Genomic DNA, 16,483 nt, shown 5'->3' with positions numbered 1-16,483 from the left:
TAGCACTCTTTCATTCATTCATTAATTCATTCATTCATTCACCAAATGGATGGATGTTCTTCCTTTCCATTTATTGCAATAGTCAATTATGTGTTTCTTGGCTGGCATGTAACATTCAAAATAATATTTCCCATAGAGATTATGGGGAAAGGAGGAAACATTCCACAAGGGTAAATTATTTTACAATAATAAAATGAAAAGAGGATTTTTATTTGGTTTCAGATTCCATAACAACCCACATATGCATCCAGACTTTCTTTGCATCCCAGGTAAGACTTTCAGCAGCCAATGAGAAAGCAGAGTGGCAAGAAAAGACTATAACCCACCTCAAAATAACCTCACAAAATGAAATGCTGCAGAGAAATTTACTTCATAATCATTTCATAAGAATTATACTCTTCAGTGACAATAAACTAAAACAATAAATAAAGATTTTTAGATTGCTGAACAGATGCCATTAATAATTATTATGCCTGCTGTGGGGTTCTAAAACAATTATATAAACAGCGTGATTTAATAAGTACTCAAAAGTAACCGTAATAAGTACTCAAAAATATCAAAAGGCTATAACATTAAGCCATATATTACATATCTCAATATATTCACTAGCCTTTACTGCACATTGCACAGAAAGGTGGTGCAGTACACAGTTACATATCTTATTCGAAGTATAGGCTACTCTTAACTTTCATCAAATTGATTTGACTAAATTGAACTCAATATAATTTCAGTTCTCTCACCTGACATGAAGAAAGAAGACAGCACAACGTGAGACATCGAAATTTGTCCGAAGAGAAATGTAATTATGCATTAACTATGCAGACACCTGGCACACATGTTCATCAAGCCAAAAAAAAAAAAAAAATACTGAAGCAGATTGAGACTGATGATCAATTTACAGGTAAGGTCTCATCCAACTCCATCCAAGTTCACAAACCACCACTTACTTCAGGGGTATGTTAAACCCAACAATTAAGTTATACTTAATAAGTTATTCGAAATCCCCATTACAAGAAGGATGGGATGAGAGACAAAGCATTTTAATTTCAGGGGAGTGAGAACCAATACAGCCCATGCTCTGCTGTACAGTTCTGATCGACGAGGAGGCGGCGACGTTTCTCCCCCGGGGCTATTTCTCGCTCGCGGGGAGGCCGGTGAGGTGGGGTTTGCGGACAGAGCACCACAGCACTTGCAGCAGGCTTCCCAGGGTGCTGCTTTTGGCCCCCCTCTCCAGCTGGGACAGGACCTCCTGTGTGGCCTGGGCCCTGCAGTCCGTGGGGGGGTCAGAATCCAGCTCGGGGGTCCTGGCCTGGGCTGTGTGCAGCCCTTCCATGGTGTTGGACAGCCACATGAGTCTCTTCAGGCTCTGCATGGCCCGACCGCGGTCGTGCATCAGCTGGTGTTCTGTCACGGCCCGCCTGCCCAATAGAAACGGGAAAAGTTTACATTGGAGTCGTGTACAATTACACACTGAACTCTAGCTATTGGGTTGCGGCCAAGCGGCCAAAACCAGACTTCGTTTTTGAAGCTCATTTCCTGGTGTTGTAGTTCCTGGTTGCTCACTAGCGCCACTACGGATGGCTCCAGTATAGGTGTTTTCATATCCGGTTTCCATGTAAGTCTACGGTACAAATGCGATCAAAATACAAAGTCAATAATTTTTTCTCACAAGAACAAATAGTCATAATAGATGTATTTTATTCGTCTTATGACTGTCCATGGGTCGATTTCATGATTTATTGCGTCATTTGGGCACAGTGCCAATATTTGTTTTGGACCAATGAGGTACAGCTTGCGTCACTTCCGGATTACTGCGGAGGACTGAGCTACAGTAGGGGCTACAATCTGTGGTCACTGGGTGGGAGGTGGCGTCTCTTGGCCTTGACATTGCGGCTCCGACCACGGTCCACCTGTGCGAAGTCAGAAAATGCAGGCATCCCATTTTGTAGTGGTTTCATTATAGCGTGTGCTATTTACAGCTGCACTAGACGACCATAAAATAATCCTCCTCTGAAGTTTTGCGGTAGCCGAGTTATTTTTACTATTTCCTTTAGCCCACTTAACCAAATAATTAGTTGGCAGAAACCGTAATCAGCTAACGCTTATTTGCTATATGTGGTAGTCCAGTAGCCTATGCTAAAACAGTTCGCAACTTCGGCTACCAAGCCATTTGACTAGCTAGCTAACCCTAACCGGCAAATATTCCATCTGTCAAACGTGTTTGACGGCTTTTCAGTCGTGTACATTCCGTAAATGTCTACCTGGGCTATGCTGCACGAATGTGACAAAGCTAGAAGCTAGCAAGAAAATAATAATTAGAAATTCAATGTACATTATTTTTGTCTTTATTCAACAGGTGGAAAACTTGCTCTTCAAAGTGCGTTGTCATATTTACACGCCTGTAGATCAGTTCTTAAAATACTTGGTAGATTTGTTAATCACCGCTGACAGTGTTAATTTTTATTCGGTAAAAAGTGACTTGCGAACGATCGGTCAGCTAGCGTCACCCAGCAAGTAAACACCACAAACGGCGATGGAGTAGTAGCAGTTAATAGCTCATTAACTGACTGTGGCGAAAACCTACGACGATAACTTGCTTGGTTAACAGCAGGTCTACCAGACAGTTATATGAAAATCAGCCTAGTCAAATCACCAGTAGTCTGCACATCTCTGATTGATTGACCATCAGTGCAGTCGATGTTCTTCCTCTGTAGTTCATATTGCTAATGCGTGAGCTAACCACGGATAGCTTACCTAGCTCACTGGCAAGCTGATATGCTAGCTAAGCATATTCGTTTTGCCGAGAAACATAAATTGAAGATAACTGAACATAATTGTATTATTAATGTCATACATATAACGTGATTACATGACACAGTACAGTCATGGATGGTAATTAAACTCCGTAAACATTTGATCATATATTTTAAAACATAACGGCAGACAGTCAGCTAGCCTCAAGTTCGTTCTGCAATCGTTCGTTCAGGTTGATGGGATTTTTCCGCACCGGACTGTCAATCACATTGTAAAAATCACAAGACCGCTTAACTCTATGGTTTTGGCTCCAAATCGAGAACATGGCCGCGCCCGCCATTGAGCTTCAAAACGTGTTTTACAGACCCACGGAGAGGCAATTGGTGACGTCACAGTAGCTTTGTCCATATTTTTTACAGTCTCTGGTTGCGGCAGACATCTGCGTGCAATTTTATATATTAGTCCACTAGAGGGCGCCATACGGTCAATATTAATGAGTCGATTTCTGAGAGCCATATTTACTGTCTTAGCAGTTACTCTCTGTTCTTGTCAGATGCATTCCTTAATATTCAGATTATCTATGAGTTGTGTCATTTTTTTTTTTTACACAGGAAAAGAAAAAAATCAGAATTACATGTATGAGTGTGCCTTACGATTCATGCCTATGCCACTGTGCCTCCTGCACCCAAGGACATATAGTTCCATTTGCATCAAAAACAGTGCATTAAGGGCATGTGTCCAGTAAATATACATGCATATAACATTCGGTTCCCCAGGGCAGGTAAAACCAGGTGCCAGACAAGTAAAACTGCCCGAATAGGCAACTGAAGTGACGATTCAGGGCTAATTTCCAATTTAGTTAATCAAATCACGGTTGAGCTCTGATAAGCTAGCACAGATGCCGAGTTTTTGTGAACAAAAACAGGGTTGTGAGGCAGGGGTCTAACTGAGGCCACTGACTAATTACAGAATCTAAACATTTGGCGAGTCAGAAACAATAGTTAACATCACTTAGCATTCATCTGCTCTGTCCCGTTATTACGGGACAACAATAATTGAAACAGTGCCTTAATTACAGAATTAGAACATGCTGTAAATAATGGCCCTGGTTTATCTGGAAGATGATATCAAGGCAAGTCAGAATACCCTTTCACAACAAAGGGGCAGCGAGCTGACGGTCATAGGTAGAACACCGGCGCTGTAAGAAAGATACAGGCATATTTCTGTAAAGGAATCCCCTCATTTGTCTGTATGTTTCTCTGAGTTGAGGGGAAAGATCATCCACCAGATGTTGAAATGGCACCCTGGAGCCAGTGTTTTTTCAGTCTAGGTTGAGGGATTTGGAGGCAGGTACAACAGCTTGTCGATGTTTAGAGATACTTGCCTCCGTGTGGTCCTGTACTTGATGGATTTCCTAGTTTTACTACAGAGATTGTCTTTTTTGTGGTTTTCATTTCTTAGAAATTTATCTTGTGTTCTCTAATCTTTGTTGTCTGTCATTTGTTTTATATTGTCTGTCTGTAACCATGTTGTATATGCCGCTGCCTGTTTTGGCAATCAGGTTTTTCCTGGTTATATAAAGGTTAAGGTAATAATAAAACATAATAAATCATAAATAGTTATTTCAAGTACTTCTTTAATTTTAATTACTACTTTCAAGTATGTCTTTAATATGCAGGGAAGGGGTGCGCTTACCTCTCATTCTCCTGACACCAGGCAAACGAAAATATAATGATGACCATAACAGCCGTGGACTGGAGGTGTTTTTGTGACACAAGCATCGTCTGTGACTTGAAAGACAAAAAAAGAAAGAGTCCTGTAACAATCCACTCACTTTATTGCCAGTTTTCTTTTTATTGTTTTTATTTCCACGTTCAGGCACATCCGAACAGGACTGCTGTGTGTAGGTAATGTTAAGAATGATGTCCTTTCCACTGTGGTTTGGTTTCAACATAATGGTGAAGGTGAAATGGTTCCATTCGAAGTTTCATTTGACTACTATTCAGAAATGGACAAATTGCTAAATCTGTCATGTAGCCCAACTTTATCATATAATGCAATTGTTTCACATGCATTATAGTTATAAAAGATTGGTATATGAAAGTAGTTAAAACATTTGTGCCGGGATTCCATCGACATTCATCATTGACCATTACTCAGAATTACGCTAATGCATGTGTCCATCTTTGTTCAAGCCTCCTTTGAAGCTGCAAGTGTGCTCTCACATAAAAGCAACATATCTCACTTCAACAAGGAAATACTCTACAGTCCTCTCTAGCAGGGTTCGAATTACGGGGGGGATTGGGGGGGTCTGACCCCCCTAATTAAGACTTGGACCCCCCCCCCCAAAAGAGGTAAAAACAACAGGTTGGGTGGGTTGAAGCATTTATATATTCTTCTTACCTGTAATTGTAAATAATACAATATATTTCACATCAGTGGCGTCACTAGGGTTGGTGTCTAGCAATGCCACTGATGGGAAATATATTGTAATATTTACGATTACAGGTAAGAAGGATATATAAATGTTTCGACCCCCCGACCTGTTGTTTTTACCTCTTTTGGGGGGGTCCAAGTCTTAATTAGGGGGGGTCAGACCCCCCCAATCCCCCCCGTGATTCGAACCCTGCTCTCCAGTCTGTGCCATAGTTCGCAAGGCTCAAAACACTCTATAAAACCCCTCACTGACAAGCAGATCTGTTTATTCAAAAAGCATTATGAAAGATCAAACAGATTAAATGTTTCTATGCAAAAAAATTTTTTTTTTTTTTGTAACGAATAAACTCACCTTAATTGGGGACCTTCTGCAATATCATCAGAAGTCTACTCACACTGTCCTCCTTCGGCCTGGGGTGAACAAGTAGTTGTGCTATCCCACTGCTGCTGTACGCTGAAGTGAATTCATGTTCAGTGACCAGCTGCTTTATATACCCAACCATACGATTGCACCAGCTTTTCAAACTCGAATAGGCCGTTTAGTCCAACTCAAACAAAAAAAGGCATTGTCATTCACGGATACTTTTTTTTATCAGGCAAACTGGATTCTTCGTCAACGGAAGGCGTCAATGTTCAGTTATTTCACATCGATGCTAATTTGACCGCAAGGTCAGTAAAGCTCCCAATTTAGTTTGAAATTAATAGAGTATGCCTCATCCAAATTCTGTAGGCCTTTATTATTATTGTCTAAGAATTGTGCGTCATTCAAACATTGTCATCACGTGTCGTGCAAAGAATTATCTGAGTTGGATTTGAGTAATAATAGCCAATTAACTTATTCAGCACAGTCTTCCACCATCCCCAGATTGTTGTTTCATTGTTGAATTTATCTTCTAGCTTACAACCATTACAATACATCAAAAGAGTTCATGTCCACATATTTTACATTTTCTTGACAGCCATGTTAGGGGAACAGAGCATGCCATTATATGATATTCAACGAAAAATGAAATGAAAAACAAAAACCCCACGATCAACATAGAGACATTTTCACCCATTCAGAACATTAGAAACAGCTTCATTTTACATGTGGGGTATCTTAACCAAGCAAGCATTCAAACTACAAAGAAAACACACCTATTGCTACTGATTAAGCAGCTATATGTATGTACAGTATGTATGTGCGTATGTACAATATGTATATGAATAGACACACACAGATACACATATTGCCCAGTTTTACCTAGTTAAAATACTTTTCTCAGAGAGCTGCTATTGGGCACTATCATGACTTGATCTTTCTTATAATTACTCTGCATTGGTTCGACATGTTTCCCTGGTCCTAGGGAACATCCCTTAGAAACTGCGAGCAGGCTGTTATCTTGACAACACCTTTATGAACAGACTCCCTCAGTTAGGAATGTTGGCAGCCTTTCTGAGGACAAAAGCTTTGCTTTTCTTCAGTTGTTCTCCACTGACGCAGGATTCCGCTGCACCATATTGGCCAATGGGTAGCAACCAGCTGTCCTGACTTCTCCAGGACACCAAACAGCAAACCAAGAAGGGCTCATTGTGGAGTAGCCCCTTGGTTTGATATTAAAGGTGGGTGAAATGGGTTGCAATTTCCAACCATAATTTGTTGTGTGGGCTCTAATAGAACAAAACAGTATACAAACCATTTTTCCATATAAATTCTTATGGAGATTAAAAATCATGATAATGTCTTACGGCACATACAATTTGAATCACTGAATTTTTATTTTTCATAAATTTCCAAGCCAGAGTAGCACAATCAAGAATGACTTGCTCAAACTTACATCTGAGTCAAAGCAGTGAGTTATTGAGGAACTCTGTTGTCTTTAGAGAAAGCAACATTCACTGCAGTCCTACTTCGGAAAAATATCTGCATATCTTCAGAAAAGTAAATGCATTTAGCATGCATTATGCATAAAAAGCATACATTTCCCCATACTTTATGAGCTTCCTCACAATAATACAGTGTAAACAAAAGCAAACTATATATGTTTTTTTGTTTATAGGATGTGGGATGATGATAGTCTGTGTGATAATTGCTTATTGCTAATCCTGATTATTCATTTGACAAAACTCTTTTCTGCTAAAGCCACAGCCTGTCATATATTCATAAAAACATAGAAACAATTGTTCATATGTACAAATTTTCCAAGTAGCCACTCTTCACCTACATCATTGCAAGCAAACCCCACAAGTTCCGTGAAAATTCTAGGTTTTCAGGATTCTCTTTCTCTAAACATTGCTGCAGTTGGTCTAATATTATACAACAATTACCCTTTCTTTCTTGCTGAAAGTACAGGTCTTCCCCCTTTTTTCAGTTTTCCAGTAGCTGCACAAACCCTTTATGTATACTTTTGTTACAAAATAAAGCATTGGTTAGGGACGTAATTGGATGGAGGGTGAACACCCAGTGAACAGGACAGAAATGGTTTCAAAACCATGAAACTCGGACCTGTTGATAAAAAAAAGTATATTAGATAGCCTAAACATAATGTTTTTGCATCACAACGAGGACAAAAATATACAATGGAAATGAAACAGGGTATTGCAAAAGGAAAAATTATTTTGCTGTATGATGAGCTTCAACATAAATATATAGCTATTCACATTTTGTGTGTACCGAGAGTATAGGTATCACTTTAAAAAAATACCAACCATGAGTTTGTACACCCCTTTGACATTGTACAGACCCACAGATAATGAACTTTCTCTCACAGAACATTTCCAAACACACCATTACGCTACAAATACTCTGTCCTGACAAATGGCCTTATCTCCCAAAGGTACCAATAACACAAGGAAAAATAGGAAAACGCTGTAGATGTACGTTAACGTGTAGCAACGGGATTTTTTAAAAATAAAAGAACTCGCTGTTTCGATAGGTCTAAATGACGACGTAAGGAAAACTATACGTTATGTAGGAAGTACGTCTGCGTAAGGGCGGTGTTATCGAGCGAGGATTTCCGGAAAACGCCATTTCGTGCTTCCTTGAGGAGGAAAATACGCACTCGAGGGCAGTCGTCGAACAGGGCCGTTTGAGTGCACGTTTACGGTAAGCAATGAAATTTAATGTGGTGTAATGTATTTTCAATGCTCAATGTGTGTTATAAATTTAGCACTGTTTCAGCAAATGTTTACGAAATAACATGAAAAAAATGTTAGTTCAACAGTTAGCCATTTTGCTGTGGGCCATTGTGTGAAGGCGGCAGCCATTTTTCAATTTTGCATACTACATTGCTACGCAGCTTGGTTTCAGTGTAACTCCGTTTGTTTGACTGTCTCAATTGGAATAACGCACCTGTGCCTTCACATTATTAAATATATTTAATATTTATTCATAATTTATGTGATTGAGGTTTTAATCGAGGCAATGACCCTATCGGTGTAGGTGCCCGGCCATACTTATTGTGCACAGACTAGCCCGTTCGCCATTTTGGTCGCATCATTGAACGAACAAAAGCGATTGGGTAACAGGCTTGATTGCAACCACTGATTGTAGCTGAGTTAGCTGGTTTTGTGATTCCACATGTTGAACTAAAGTTTGCTATTTATCTTCGCTAACTTAGCTTTGTCCTGCGTCCTGTAGCCGAACTAGCTATGGTTAGCTAGCTAGCTGGTTAATTGAGTCGTTTCCATGTGGCTTGGGAATGGTTGGTTTTACAGAAATTTCACTAGCTAGCTACCTGGACATCTAGTACTGCAATTGACGAATGTAGCGTTACGCATATTATAACCAGTCTGATGGTTGATTTTTCGTTTTCTTCAATGAAAAGATGTTCGCTGGAAGAAACAGATTCGTGTCACAACCAAGTGGTTTTTGAGACAAACTAAGATGGGCGTGTACATTTGAGCAAACTTTATAACTAGCTGCAGTTGTTAACTTCATAACTAGCTGCAGTTGTTAATAAATCGGGTAATATACACATTGTTTTATTGCCGTGTCTAGCGACACTGGTTTGGACGCGCAACGTTATGCCAACCGTAGGTTTGAAGGGCCGCCATTAGCCGGCGTTTGTCGTCATCCGTTGAACCACAGAAAGTGGGACACCGCAACCCCGAAGCACACGGTCATCCGATCTATCAGCTAGTTCTAATTGGTTTCGGTTGCACTGGCAGTGGAGAGCAGCGGACTTGCTTTGATGCATTTCCATGTGCTACGCATTTCCTCACCATACACCTGTACGCCGTCGTCCATTCGCTGGCCCTTTGTAGCCGACCCAAACTCAACCAGTTTTGTCGGACATCAGCTTGCATATAAACCATTGATTGTTGTACGGATGTGGCTTTGTGTGGGAGAACTAATTGTGAAGTGCCAAATTTACACACCTTGATCATGAATGTTTGTTTGCCATAATAGTGCATTTCTTATTTCTAATGTTGCAATGTTTGTGTGATGTGTGGGAAATGTGTAATACATGAAAATCTAAATGGACAAATTCTTCTTTCAGTTTCTGGTAGACGTTTGTGGAGTAACAATTTGTTTAGAGCATTGAGGCCTGTTGCAATGGGAGGTAATTACATCTTTATTTATACCTTGCATGCCAATGTTGCTTTTCATTGCATTTATTGTATTGCTATAAAATAGTCTGTGTCCACAGCACTGACCTGGAACTGTTTGATGTAGCTTTTCCAGTCTGTCTGTGGGAAAGCAGCTTTGTCTAGGCTCATGTGATTTAAGTCTCACATTTGTAGTGGGGGGCCTGCATGTTATGTTTCTCTACCTCAAAGTCCCCTCCTATAATCTCTGAGATCATTTGAAGTAATCCCAACTCTAGATGGCTGCTCGTGTGCTTTGAATTTTTAAACCACAAACGATCCTGCTTCCAAGTTTTGAATCTGTTCCCTGTGGGGGATTTTGCTTTGCTTTTCAGATCCGAGCATGCATAGAGATTGTCCTCTTGACTGCAAGGTCTACGTAGGGAATCTGGGGAACAATGGAAATAAAACGGAGTTGGAGAGGGCCTTTGGTTATTACGGACCTTTGCGTAGCGTTTGGGTTGCCAGGAACCCTCCCGGTTTCGCCTTTGTGGAGTTTGAAGACCCCCGGGATGCAACTGATGCCGTGAGAGAGCTGGACGGAAGGTAAATGCTTGGTGAACAGCATCATGGGTAGTGATGTTTAAAAACCAAGGACTAACTTTCTAAGGCCTAGGATTAACTCTAAGCCTGTGGCAGTGGGTGTTCTGGAAGCCGTTTGCTGAAGGCGTTCCCAGTGCAAGTAGTTCAACCGCAATCCTCTTGTGCAGTGGTATTTGTTTAAGTGGGTGGGACAACTAATGAAGAACATGCTGTACTCCTGGCAAGGCACAAATGAATCTGTGTAGCATGATGCTTGGGGACTATAAGGTAAATTTTATTCTCAGGTTTGGCACAGTTGCTGTACTTTTGAGTAAGGTGCTTTAACCTGAGTTGCTTCCGTAAAATATCCAGGTATATCAATACATTATATGCTCAAAGTTATCTGTCTATGTTATTCTGGATGAGAGCATTTGCTAAACTCCAAAATACGCAAAATACACACAGCGTGTTGAAAATAACTTCTGTAGTCATTTTTAGGGCCGAAGGAGTGTGTGTGTGCTGTCTCTGTAAATGGTGTGTGGCTATGCAGTGAAATCTATACCCTTGTATGAAATCCTGCTGCTGTTTCACCCTAAAGTTCTCAAAAAAATTTGCTGACTTAATTTTTGTGTATGCTGCTAGTCCTGTAGTAACTTGGCCTGTTAAATCTGGGCTGGCTGGTTTGGCTGCTTTGCTCTTTTCAGCTCCTTCGCGACTCATTCCAAGTGAATTTTCACTTGTTTTTTTAGGCCTTTGTAGAAAGGCAGGAAATGACTGCTCGAGCCTGAAAGGAAAGAGCTGCTTGTGATTTTGCTGATGGGTCTGCCTTTGTCAGTGTACACAGTTATAAGGGCAAGAGGATCGTATAGAACACTTGTGTCACAAGCAGTCTCTTCTGGAACAACTGATGCATGCAAAAAAAACGTTCTTGTACAGCCTATTACAGTTTGCAGTTAATGGGCTGTAGGATAATCATAAACCCGTAACTTGTAAAAGATGAAGGTTTCGGGAAGAGTGATAGACCCTGCAAGACTGTACTTGGATGTCGGAAGGCTGTGTGCGTTGTAACGCCTGTCTGCTGATTGGTTGATAAAATCCTTTGCTGTTGCTTGTCAGGACGCTGTGCGGGTGCAGGGTGCGGGTGGAGCTTTCCAACGGAGAGAAGCGCTCGCGGAGTCGGGGGGGCCCACCCCCCTCGTGGAGCCGACGCCCCCGGGATGACTACCGGCGCCGCAGCAGCCCCCCGGCCAGGCGCAGGTAACCCCCCAAACTGCCTCCGCCGGTCTCTGGCTCCTCAGAACCGCCATCACTGTCTCTGCCCATAGCACCATCAACATTTTAAAACTGGCTTTTAAAAAAAAACCAAAAAAAAAAACCTTGATGCTTGTTACTATGTGCAACCCCCCCCCTCCCCCCACCCTCAACCCCTACTCTCAAAATATTATTCCTTCCGAGTTGCCTGTCCTGTTGTTCTGTACTTTGTACTGATTGGCCTTTGTCCTTAAGTCAAATTGGCAGTAGGGATAACCTAGTGCCCTGTGTGTGCTAATCTGAAAGGCATGCGGTTTAAAAATGCAGTTTTCATCTTCATTGTCATTTTTTAGCCATTTAACATTAAACTCAATAGGGGGGGCTGTTGAGTCTTCAAGGTGTAGTGAAATAAGACTGGGCTCATTCATGCGCGGAACAAGGTGTGGTGTCAGTGGCTATGGACCCATTGGGTGATTTTGTATGCTGTGGGAAATGCTGCTTGGAACAGTTGTACGTGAAACCTGTACATTTTCGTGAAAATGTTTTGCTAGAAATTACCCCCTGTTAAGGCTGAGAAGGGCAAACACAGGAGAGCCCTGCTTGCTGTTTTACAACAAACAATAAGTGGGTAACAAGAATTGGAGTCCCAAAAAATTGCTCTAATTGTAAATTTTGAAGAATTGAGCCCAGTCCTATTGCCGTACAGCAGTTTCTCTCAAAAAGGAGCAGACTTGATAATGTATAGATTGGTTGTGATGCTAGCTTTTGTTTTTTTTTGTTTTTTGTTTTGTTTTTTTGTAGGTTGCTTTATTTATTTACCATCTATATTAATAAAAATGAACCCCGTTTCAGAGTCACCACCATGCCTCTTCTCACCACCCTCTGAGTCAGTCAACTAGCCCTCTTTCAGCATCATGTGACCAGCGTGCCCCAATCAGCTTGGCTGGTGTCGTATCACATGACCCAGGCATGGCCAGTCGTCAGGTTGCACCGCCCATTGGTTCCTGAGCATGCTGTTCTCAGCCTCCTCTCCAACCTTAATCCAATCGGCAGCGGCCTACCTCACATTCCCGACCAATCAGCGTTTTACTTTTCCAAATGTCTACACATCAACCTACAAGCAGCAGCCCTCGGCTAACCGATAAAAGCAGGAAAAATCCACAGCCAGCCCCCATCCGCCAGCCAACTAATCAGCTCGCAGCATCTTGGCAAAACCTTTTCAGCAAATTCTACCTTCCTGGCTGCCAGTCTGGCCTCCCCTTCGTCATTTCTAGCTTGTTGAAAACCAAAAGACTAGTAAGTTTTACCTGCTTTGTACAGTTTACTGCTGATTACAGTTATTAGTGAAGAGAAAGCTGCTACATAAGAAGATTCATTTTTATTTCAAGGCAAAGGGTTTGCTTTTTCTTTTGACCAAATGTTTAAAGGTGAGAGGCCCTTCATCCAGGGAATTTGGACCATGTTGCCTTCTAAATTTTGCCCCACAAAATTTCTGGCTTCCCCTGGATTGTCTACGGAGAGCCGTCACCTTTAAACCCAGTTTAGAAGAGGTTGCTTTAAGATGGTGTAAGAATTTCTTAATCAGTGTTCATTTATTTCTCCTTTTGAAAGATTTGGCCATTGGCTTGGTTGTGTGTGCGGTTGTGTAAAAGTGTTTTTCCTAGATTGTTCTGCTGTGACCATGCCGTTTTCTCAGAATTTGGATTTTCGTTGCAATCCACTCTAAGGTTAAGTTTTAATTGGTGTTGAAGCACACCGCTTTTCTTTCTCCCTTGTTCCATTGTTTCTCTCGGCCACTGAGGTTAAGTATGAGAGGCTCCCGGCCCGAATTTTAGATTTCACCTTGCTGTGATCTCGGAGCTGAAATGTTTTACCAGCCAAACCAGAACTCAAGGGAGATGAATCTCTGAAATTGAAAAAGTCACGCCCTCAGCCCTTTGGGGAAACCTTGTTTTCCAGAATCTTCCTTTCCCTCCCCCCCCCACCCTTTAGCAGAGGTGATGGGAGTAGTGGTGACTGAGGGGCGTGTCCTTGCTGAAAGGGAACAGTAACGGAAGGGCAGTGTTGGGTGGGGGAGGGGAGGGGAGGGGGTGTTCAGGATCAAGGCATGCTGGGTAACTGAGGGCCGCCACTGTGCTTCCACCACGTTGTGACATTCGGTCTTCTCGCCCCTCCCCCTCCAGATCCCCACGTAGGAGGAGCTTCAGCCGTAGCAGGAGCAGGTAAAGCCCATTTCATTCGCTGCTTTCCCCCCCATTGGCTCTTGTATTTGTTTGTTTATTTTTGTGATGTTATAGAATGGAAGTCTACATATTAACATCTTACCCCCAAATTCATTTGAGTTTAACATGTTAAGTTTTCTTTGTTTGTTTTTGTCTCTAAAATCTAGATGAGAATTTGTGGTTTGCATGATCAGGAACCAGTTATTTTTGTCATTGGCCACATGGCCCTGGAAGCAGTTTACATAATCAAGTGATGAGCAGTTTTCCATCAAGGGATTATATGTAAAATGTTTGAAATCATGATGGTAGTAGATCACCATCTACTCTGCATGACCTCATCTTTTGGCATGTGTGCCATGCTGAATGTAGGCGTTTTGCTATCCAAGCAAATGCAGTCAGTTTGTTCGAAAGTGATATTGGGGCATTCTCTTTAGTGGTACAGAATATTACTCCAGCATTGAAAGCTTCTCAGAATGGCACTGCTGGTGTAAGGAAACCGTTGTATCGTGTGATATGTATTGTATTGTATTGTGTTGAACAGTTGATTATCGGAGGGTAAATTTAACTTTTTTCTTTTGCAGATCTCTCTCCAGAGACCGTAGGAGGGAAAGATCTCTGTCTCGGGACAGGAACCACAAACCATCACGCTCCTTCTCTAGGTCGCGAAGGTGAGCGTTTTCTCACGCAGGCGTACACCTCTTTCCACACTGCTGCGAATCTGAATCTTCATGAGAAATCATTCGCAATGTGGCTCGATGTGTACTCGATACGGTAGTCTACACGTGCATGTTACCTTCTGTTGTCTTGCTGAAATACGTGGCCACAAAAATCATCGTGTTTACCTCTCGTTGTCTAATGTTGATTTTTTATTTATTTTTTTTTTTGCAGCCGTTCTAGGTCCACCGACAGGAAGTAAAAGAAAGGAAGTCGTGCTGGTGGCAAAGAGGCGGTGGCCCCATTAGCTAGATCGATGTCATGGACTTTGAGCCCTGGAGTTTGTTTTATTTTTAAACGTCTTTTAGCGGTTTAGTTTTTGCTTTTCCGGTGACATACAAGGTACCTAGTTCCTTCATATTTTGTATATAAGTGGGTATATGCAGGTGAAATGCTTTCCACACAAAAGTACTGTTTTAGTCTGTAATAAGTGTCCCCCCCCAGCAGCATTCCATACCCACTTGCACAGACATTTAAAATTTCTCTTCCAAAGCTGTTCCGTGTCTGTTCGTGTATACTGAGGACTGAATGTATCAAGTTGTGAAAAGCATGTGGGGTTAAGCCCAGTCTCGTCCAACGGACAAACCCCACACACAGGAGATTGTGGGGTAAAGGGTTTGGATGTTCAGGCAACATTTTTTTCCTCCTTTTTTATTTTAAATTGCTTTCGTCAGAAACTTATCAAGGCAGTCCCAAGATGTAATGTGATCAGTTTTCCCTGTGCTTATGATATTCTTTGTAAATGTTGCATTTAAGGAGCTTGTTTTTTCACACCAGTAATACCCAGAGTTGTAGGGTTGCCCCCCCCCCCCCCCATGGGATGATGACCGCGAGCTTGAGGAAGCAAACCTTGTGGTGTAATGAAGAAATGCCCTTCAACAATTTTTTTTTTTTTTTCTTATTTTCTTTTTTGTTTTGCTGTTTGTACTGTTTGTTAATGTTCTCTGAATTAAAGCTGGATACAGAACATTTGTCTTGGCTCTGGTGTAGTATTGTGCTGGGCAGTGTCTGGTAAGTACTGAAAATGCATTTTGAACCTTGATAGATGGTAAAATCCTCAGAATAGGTGAAGTGCATAAATCTGACAGCTGAGTAAACTCTGCTTGTTCTACTATGTGCAGGTTGAGCATGTAAATTTTTTTGGTTCAGCCTGTGTGTGCACAGTCGCACTGACATTACAGACTGGTTGTAATTACTCACTTGTTACACTAGAGGGCAGGTTTACTTGAGAAATCAAAATAGGTGCCACGATTGGAAGAAAGTAGTGTATATTTGCATTTAGTAGTGTAAGTGTAAACCAAATTTAGAACTTGTGACATTACTGAAAACCCTTCCTTTTAAGTTGGTCACAAACTTTGATGGTAAACTGGTTTAAAAAACTAAACATTTAGGGGTAGTACTTTAACAATTCCTTAGATGCATTTTCTTATGTCTTCTGTTTCGTACTTCAGCCTAATTTCTTAAGGCATTGTTTGCCAGGTTTTATCACAAATTTGACGTGAGTCTCGTTGACAGTGAATACCTTGTTCCTAGTCACCATTTCCCTTTCTATAGGGTATTTGTGACGTACTGGGGTCTTATAGAGAGGGTTGAACTTGAACCGAATGCTGATCTATCAATGGTAGTGAAGAAAGTTTTCCGTGTCTGGGCATGTTATATGCTCAGCCAAGAGGGCCCACAAGTCTCTTGACTGTGCTGTACCAAAGCATTTAAAGCATTGTATGGATGGAATTTATCATTCATTCCTTGTAGTTGTACAGCTCAAGGGCACTGCTTTTGTTGCGGCTTAAATTTACGGCTGGGTGTATGGATGTGTAGTGCGACGCTGTGGACTGCACTCAAGGTCTCGGATTGAATATTAACCATGATTCGCTCCAGTGAACAAATGGTCGTGTGAGTGATTGCAAAACATAAGATTAAAGGGTTGCAGTCTTTGCAAGCCGATTTAACTTCCTATTCTGTGCCAAGTTAGCGCACCTCAGCGCACCTTCCTTCACCAGGGAGGAGTTTGGGAT

The 16,483-nt window shown here is 41.6% G+C and overlaps 2 protein-coding genes across 4 annotated transcripts; one reads left to right on the top strand and one right to left on the bottom strand.

The window, feature by feature from the left end:
- Nucleotides 1-223: 223 nt before the first annotated feature.
- On the bottom strand, nucleotides 224-7,299 carry pth4 (parathyroid hormone 4). 2 transcript variants are annotated; one of them, XM_064304702.1, is made up of 3 exons: nucleotides 5,543-7,299; nucleotides 4,450-4,544; nucleotides 224-1,418 (listed from the first exon to the last, which is right to left on the bottom strand). In XM_064304702.1, the coding sequence occupies exons 2-3, from the start codon at nucleotides 4,533-4,535 to the stop codon at nucleotides 1,130-1,132; spliced, it is 375 nt and encodes a 124-aa protein (XP_064160772.1). In that variant the 5' UTR covers nucleotides 4,536-4,544; nucleotides 5,543-7,299; the 3' UTR covers nucleotides 224-1,129. The 2 variants fall into 2 exon arrangements, with proteins under 2 accessions (XP_064160772.1, XP_064160773.1); XM_064304703.1 differs by lacking the exon at nucleotides 5,543-7,299 and having other exon boundaries at nucleotides 4,450-4,565.
- Nucleotides 7,300-8,120: 821 nt separating this feature from the next.
- srsf3b (serine and arginine rich splicing factor 3b) lies at nucleotides 8,121-15,439 on the top strand. 2 transcript variants are annotated; one of them, XM_064304701.1, is made up of 7 exons: nucleotides 8,121-8,275; nucleotides 9,672-9,734; nucleotides 10,095-10,305; nucleotides 11,398-11,538; nucleotides 13,716-13,754; nucleotides 14,336-14,422; nucleotides 14,643-15,439. In XM_064304701.1, the coding sequence occupies exons 2-7, from the start codon at nucleotides 9,728-9,730 to the stop codon at nucleotides 14,668-14,670; spliced, it is 513 nt and encodes a 170-aa protein (XP_064160771.1). In that variant the 5' UTR covers nucleotides 8,121-8,275; nucleotides 9,672-9,727; the 3' UTR covers nucleotides 14,671-15,439. The 2 variants fall into 2 exon arrangements, with proteins under 2 accessions (XP_064160771.1, XP_064160770.1); XM_064304700.1 differs by lacking the exon at nucleotides 8,121-8,275 and adding an exon at nucleotides 9,379-9,402.
- Nucleotides 15,440-16,483: the final 1,044 nt, after the last annotated feature.

This window comes from Anguilla rostrata, chromosome 13, assembly GCF_018555375.3.
Source record: "Anguilla rostrata isolate EN2019 chromosome 13, ASM1855537v3, whole genome shotgun sequence".
NCBI classification, from domain to species: Eukaryota; Metazoa; Chordata; class Actinopteri; order Anguilliformes; family Anguillidae; genus Anguilla; species Anguilla rostrata.
The sequence above is the reverse complement of the archived record's forward strand: the minus strand, read 5'-3'. Positions and strand labels throughout refer to the sequence as shown.

Excerpts from the sequence above, each read along its gene's own strand:
- pth4 (XM_064304702.1), bottom strand. The coding sequence starts at position 4,535 with ATGCTTGTGTCACAAAAACACCTCCAGTCCACGGCTGTTATGGTCATC. Across the intron at positions 1,419-4,449 it reads TGGTGTCAGGAGAATGAGAG|GCGGGCCGTGACAGAACACC; the intron begins GTAAGCGCACCC and ends TCTATTGGGCAG.
- srsf3b (XM_064304701.1), top strand. Across the intron at positions 11,539-13,715 it reads AGCCCCCCGGCCAGGCGCAG|ATCCCCACGTAGGAGGAGCT; the intron begins GTAACCCCCCAA and ends CTCCCCCTCCAG. Across the intron at positions 14,423-14,642 it reads TCCTTCTCTAGGTCGCGAAG|CCGTTCTAGGTCCACCGACA; the intron begins GTGAGCGTTTTC and ends TTTTTTTTGCAG.